Source organism: Amblyomma maculatum, chromosome 6 (genome assembly GCF_055883805.1).
Source record: "Amblyomma maculatum isolate TAMU_Amacu chromosome 6, ASM5588380v1, whole genome shotgun sequence".
In the NCBI taxonomy this organism is placed as follows: domain Eukaryota; kingdom Metazoa; phylum Arthropoda; class Arachnida; order Ixodida; family Ixodidae; genus Amblyomma; species Amblyomma maculatum.
In genome coordinates this window covers 987,501-993,500 of record NC_139349.1, presented here as the reverse complement: position 1 = coordinate 993,500, position 6,000 = coordinate 987,501, and the positions used below count along the sequence as shown (strand labels likewise).

Sequence of the window (6,000 nt, the reverse complement as noted above, 5' to 3'; positions counted from 1 at the left end):
ACACACACACACACACACACACACACACACACACACACACACACACACACACACACACACACACACACACACACACACACACACACACACACACACACACACACACACACACACACACACACACACACACACACACACACACACACACACACACACACACACACACACACACACACACACACACACACACACACACACACACACACACACACACACACATATATATATCAGCTAGAGGCCCGCCCGTGATTGTCTCCAATTCCTGTTCTTGCGGTTTGGTTTGGTTTGAATGGAGGCGAAATGCAAATGCATCCGTGTGGTGTGCAACGTAAGTGCACATTAATCACGCAGGCGGTCGAAATAATTCCGGAGCCCTCCACCTCGGCTCCTACTGCTCTCTCTCCTTTCAATCCCACCTTCCTCCCTTTCTTATAACGAGATTCAGGTATATTTAGGTGTCTATGGATATTTGTGACAAGTACTTTGCCCTTCCAGAAGGAAACCGAAACCAGTTTTCCAGACAGAAAAATTCTTCTCGTTGTCATTTTGTTAGAAACATTTATTCCGGCCATAATTATTTTAATACAAAATTAAATCAACAATACTTTATTGCAGTATGATTACTTCAGTGAAAACTTAAACATTTGTTGTCATTGCACGGGCTTTTCCTCGTTTTCTTATTTTGTTTAGTAGGCATGGCAACCGCTTTGTCAACAAATGACTTGGAATGGCGCGCTTGTCTGCGTGGGTTGCGTGCCTTGGTTATCTACATATTTTATTAGTGCAAGTGAAATTCTAATGTCTCCCTAAGCTGGTTAACAGCACTTTAAGAAGTTATCTAATGCTGAAGGAGCACTGTCTGAACCCACTGTAATTTGTCGCTTTGTGGAAAGCCTCTGACCTCTGGTATGATCAAGATTTCAACTCGCGTAACACATAAAAAAGTGCGCATTATGAGCATGTCAATTTCATATACTCGTTCCTTAGCTTGAAACCATGTCATCAAAAAAGCGTGAGGAGCCGGTGGGAACTGACGAGGTCGGCCCCGGCCAAGCGTACCTGCCGTTCGTCGTGATGGAAGACTTTCTAGACAAATTGAAGCTGATAAACTATGACAGCGAGTTTACTACTCAATTTAAGATAAAACCTATTAGCAGGTAAGCAACTTCTCATCTTCTATTCGTTTAATATCTCTGCTGTAGATTCGGATAATTTGATTTAAACTCAAACGGATTTTTGGAGGCTCTGCTGTTAACATCAGACAATTCTCTAATCTGACGGTGCAGCATTTTTTTTTTTTTGTTCCTCACACTCTATTTCAGGCACTATTTTGCTGTACCAACAAACCCGGGAGAACAGTTTTATATTTTTTCCTCTCTGGCTGCTTGGCTGATCCAGCAATCGGGAATAGCATTCGAGGCACCGCAGGAGGTAAATTGTGCCGGCCGTGCTCTCCATTTTAATTCTCCTAGTATGAAGTGACAGTGGCCTTGTAACATATACATTGTGCTAGTTACGCCCGTGGTGCGATTGCTCTCTTGTTTCGGGCATGACCTTTAAGAAAGTTCAGTTTTCTTTCTGCCGCTGCTGCCAATTAACACTATCAGCTTTATATACATAAGTGGGGTGTACTGCTAAACATAGTATATGAATATTATGGCATTTACTTTCGCCTGAATAGTCACATTGTTAACTGAGGTTAAACAAGTTCAGATATTGATCATCAATGTACAAACTACCAGAATTCCACTCATTGAAATATATCAGTTCACTTTGGGGATCTTTTACCATTTACATCTGCAAATACACATGCTTATCTTTCGGTGGTTCTGTTGCCTCTATCAAAAGCTAGGTCTGCCAGAAGCATGGAAGCTACTTGACATTACCGTTTGGTAGACTGAAGGGTTTCTTCGTTTTTTTTTTATTTTGTATGCATACACTATAATCTGAATACAGCAAACCAATATGACATTTCCTTTTTCAGTCAGATGATCCAAACACCACGATATCCAACATCCTGGATGTCGTCAGAAGCATGGCAAGTTCCCACACTTGCTTCCTTTTAGCATGATCGAGACCCGTGTCTGAGCCAGCACATTTCACAAAATATTTATTCATTCAGTCTACTTTCTCCCTAGGGCACTTCTATTGATTTTCCTCCAAGCAGATTGAAACAAGGCTGGGGAGAACACGTGATATTTGTTCTAGATCATTTAGCCGATAAGGCACTCAAGAAAAAGCACTTTACCTGGAAAACGTGAGGACATTTGACTTTTCTTGATGGCTGCTTTGATTTTATGTCACACTACCATGTCTTCCAATTCATTCACCCCACACCTGTTGACTAACTCCATCTGTCAGCCCTTTTTCATTGTTGAATTTTTGCTATTTCAATGTGCTATACACAATGTCATAGATTAACATGCTATATTATTGTAATTCTTGAACGAAATTGCTATTATTATTCTTTTTTTTTTTGTGCATGCATACTGTTTATTACATTTCTTCTACTGTAGTACGGTTAAATGTTGAATTTCTTGATTTAAACCAGGAAAAGCCAAGAGAAGTACATCAAATTCAATTCTCAAATTTGGTTTTAACAGAAAGGTCAGTATTCTTGACATGCATACCATAGCTAATTGGGTGTCAAGTTGCAGTTACACACAGTCAGAGATAACAACTTGCTGAGTCCAGGGGCAGGTGTACCTCTTCATGAATTAGTGTGCATTTCGAGGTATTACATCGCCCCCTGCACACCTCCATATTCTACCCTGCCGGTGTGGCTGAGTTGTTAGGTTGCTCGACCGCTGATCCTAAGGGCATTGGGTTTGATTTTAGCCATGGTGGCTGCTTTCTGATGGAGGCGAAAAGCAAGATGCCTGTGTGCTGTGCAGTGTCAGTGCATGTTAAAGAACCCCCGGCCGCAAAATTTCTGGAGCTCTCCACTACGGCGTCTCTCATAGCCTGAGTCGCTTTGAAGCATTAAAAACCCTATAACCCAAACTAAACCAAAGGCCTCCTCAGACTGGGAGACCTCGTGTCATTGACAGACAGTGACACTGAACTGCATGCGGTTCAGTGTCATCACCCATTTAGGACAGTTGACCAGTTCAGCAAGTTTCTCAGTTACATACAAGCACTTGAAACTGTGCATAAGCATAACGAAGAGGTTTCTTGACCTGTCTATTGTGATCATGAGGGTCGTCAGTGTGCAGACCAAGTGATGCCCCCTTCTTACTATCACTAATGCAAGAACTCAGTGATAAAATTACAGTCAACCATTTAGAAATCAGCTTCCATTTGAATTTTTGTTCACATGGCTCTGTCACTTGACTTTCATTGAGATTTTTTTTTTGTTGGCAACAGTGCTTCCTTATGCGGTTAAGCACTGCTGTAAATTTCTTACCACTAATTAATGACTAATACTGCATTATTTACTGGTAAATGTAATGCTCAGGGTCACGGAAAGAAAAGGTAAGCTACAAGTAATTTTCGACCACACAGAAATGTGAGGTTATAATCATAGAAAGAAGCAGATAATTTATCTGTAGGAAATATTGTTCATTAAAGAAAAAAAAAAACTACATTCTAGAATAAATACCAAAAAAAGTTAGCAGCCAATGCCTGAATATGATGTGCCGATTATCATGTAACCTAGTCCCCTTTGCAATGCTGCATCCTTTGAGTTCACATATAAATAAATAGCCAGTGCGTATGGTTGCAATAGGTTTCGCAGAGGCGCTTGCTAAGCAAGAAACAAAGTACGTACATACAGCCATTACATGCGTATGGCTAGCAATACACAGATATTGCATTCACTTTGTTGTAACAAAAACTTCATAACTAAAGTGGCGTAAGAAAATTATGTTAGTAGATATAGCTGTGGCCACTTTTAATTCAATGTTTTTTTTTTGTTTTTTTTGTAGACTATGCATTTGGTTCATGGTGACCTTAGTTTTACATCGAAAAATTTCCGCGCTTTTTGAAAGATTATGTGCATTTTGATACCTGCGCTGTGATTTCCTAATAGATAACTAACATGCCAATTTTTGCTTGTTTGATTCATTTTGCAGAGTAAGTTTTCACTTGTAGTAGCTAGTATAGCTATCCAAAACCTGCACAGGAGTTGTTGATGTCATTGCTTCCTTGTGTATAGTTCTTGTTGCCCATAGCTACAAAGTGCAGTTTAACTTCATTTTACTCTTTTTGTGGTTTGAAGGTTATTTTACTCATTGTTAAAAAAAAAGCAGATGGCTTTAACAAGGAGCAGAAAAAGAGAGACGGTACATTATATGCTCATGAGCAGACTTTGATAAGACATCTCGGGAGTTGCTCGCCAGTTGCGATTGAAAGTCTGGGCCTATACCTGCTTTTATAGCACATACAACTGCTTATTTTCTCTACATCGTCACAAAGTTGTGGAATATTGGATTTAATGTAGCATGGTGCTTTGTGAATGCTATAACCTAGTAATATTAATAATAATAATAATAACAAAAGTTAGTTCACAAGAAAGGAAAGGCTCAGTATCTGTCACACTTGTTTCTGTGGACACCTGAACCGCGCTGTAGTGGAAGGTAGGAAAGGGGGAGTGAAAGTGAAAAGAGAGAAAGGGGAGCCGTAGTGGAGGGATCCAGAGTAATTTCGACCACCTGGGGATCTTTAACATGCGCTGACATTTCATAACACATGGACTCCTCTTCGTTTAGCCTCCATCGAAACGCAGCCGGCGGTGGTCGGAATCGAATGTGGGAACTCCAGCACAGTAGTCGGACGTCTTACCACTGCACCACCATGGCTGGACGAGCTGTAACCTCCAAACAGAAAATTTGGAATGTTTATGGTCTAAAACTGTAACGGGCATGAACACTGAATATATTCCTGCGTCTGGCTCATGGAACCTTTCAGTTTCATGTTGTGCAGCAAAGTGTAAGACAATTTGATCCTTTCGGGGCCATGCCACACATTTTTTGAAAAGTTTTGTGGGTGATTGTACCTATTGTGCACAATCTATCACATTTTTTTTATTTGCTTACTCAGCAAATTGTTGTGTTTTGCTTTTTTAGTTTTTTGCTTGTGAAATATATTGCTATGTCTCACTTTTAAATGTATTTTTCGCCTCAGTTGCGTGCTATTTACTTTGTTGTTTATTTCTTCATTTCACAGGAGTCGTCATTCTTTTGTGAGCTACACTTTATTGTGGCACCTCTTGCTGTTGCACCTCTAATGCATGTGAGTTACCAATGCGGCTTCTTATATCAGTCTGTAAGCACACATCTAAGTTCAGTTTTTATATTTGCAATTCTTTTCATTTAGAGAACGAAAAATTCAGAGGTTACGTATCAGTGGGGACCTTTGTGAGGTTTCTGTTTGGCTTCTAGTTGGTTCTGGCATCAAGGGACAAAAGTAAACAGGTGCCTATTCATACTGCTTACTTGGCTATGTAGGTGTGGAGGAAGGGAGACAGTCGCGCAATACAGATTATATTTTCACTTTCATATTTTCTTACCAGATTTCTGTCATTCACAGATTTGGTTTTGTTTGCGATAACATCTTCCAGCATATTGGTCCTTTAATGCAACAGCAATGGAGCTTTTTTTGTTTGGAATCTTGAATATGCATAAAGCTAATTGGCTTGAAAACTTTTGATGTGAAATACACCCCAGTATTATAACTTCTTCTAAACTGCGAGTGAGAGAAGCTAGGAAAAGTGTTTGCATTTTTACTTGGAATCAGCCTGTCATTCACAATTCTTATGGTTTGTCATTGGCATGCTGTATTTGGTGAGGATTGAAACCTAATTTTAGCCAGAAATGACATCACACTAGTCAATAACACTAATAAAAGGTGCCCCTGTACTGTGCAATGTCAATGCATCAACTAATTAGTGGTGAGAGGGAGGGGGGAAGAATTTTGGGATTCCGATACAATACAGATATTCAGTTTTAACTGAGGAAGGTGGTCTTAGTGTAGAAGCAGCGACCAATAATTTCATAGGCA

The 6,000-nt window shown here is 40.0% G+C and overlaps 1 protein-coding gene across 1 annotated transcript in view; it reads left to right on the top strand.

Moving 5' to 3' along the window:
• Positions 1-717: 717 nt before the first annotated feature.
• The window catches only part of IFT57 (intraflagellar transport 57), a 29,104-nt gene continuing 23,821 nt past the window's right edge, over positions 718-6,000 (top strand). The window contains exons 1-5 of the mRNA XM_084605452.1: positions 718-906; positions 988-1,157; positions 1,323-1,431; positions 1,985-2,038; positions 2,139-2,257. Coding sequence (XP_084461578.1) covers positions 997-1,157; positions 1,323-1,431; positions 1,985-2,038; positions 2,139-2,257 — 443 coding nt within the window. The 5' untranslated portion in view covers positions 718-906; positions 988-996. The remainder of the gene's footprint in view (positions 907-987; positions 1,158-1,322; positions 1,432-1,984; positions 2,039-2,138; positions 2,258-6,000) is intronic.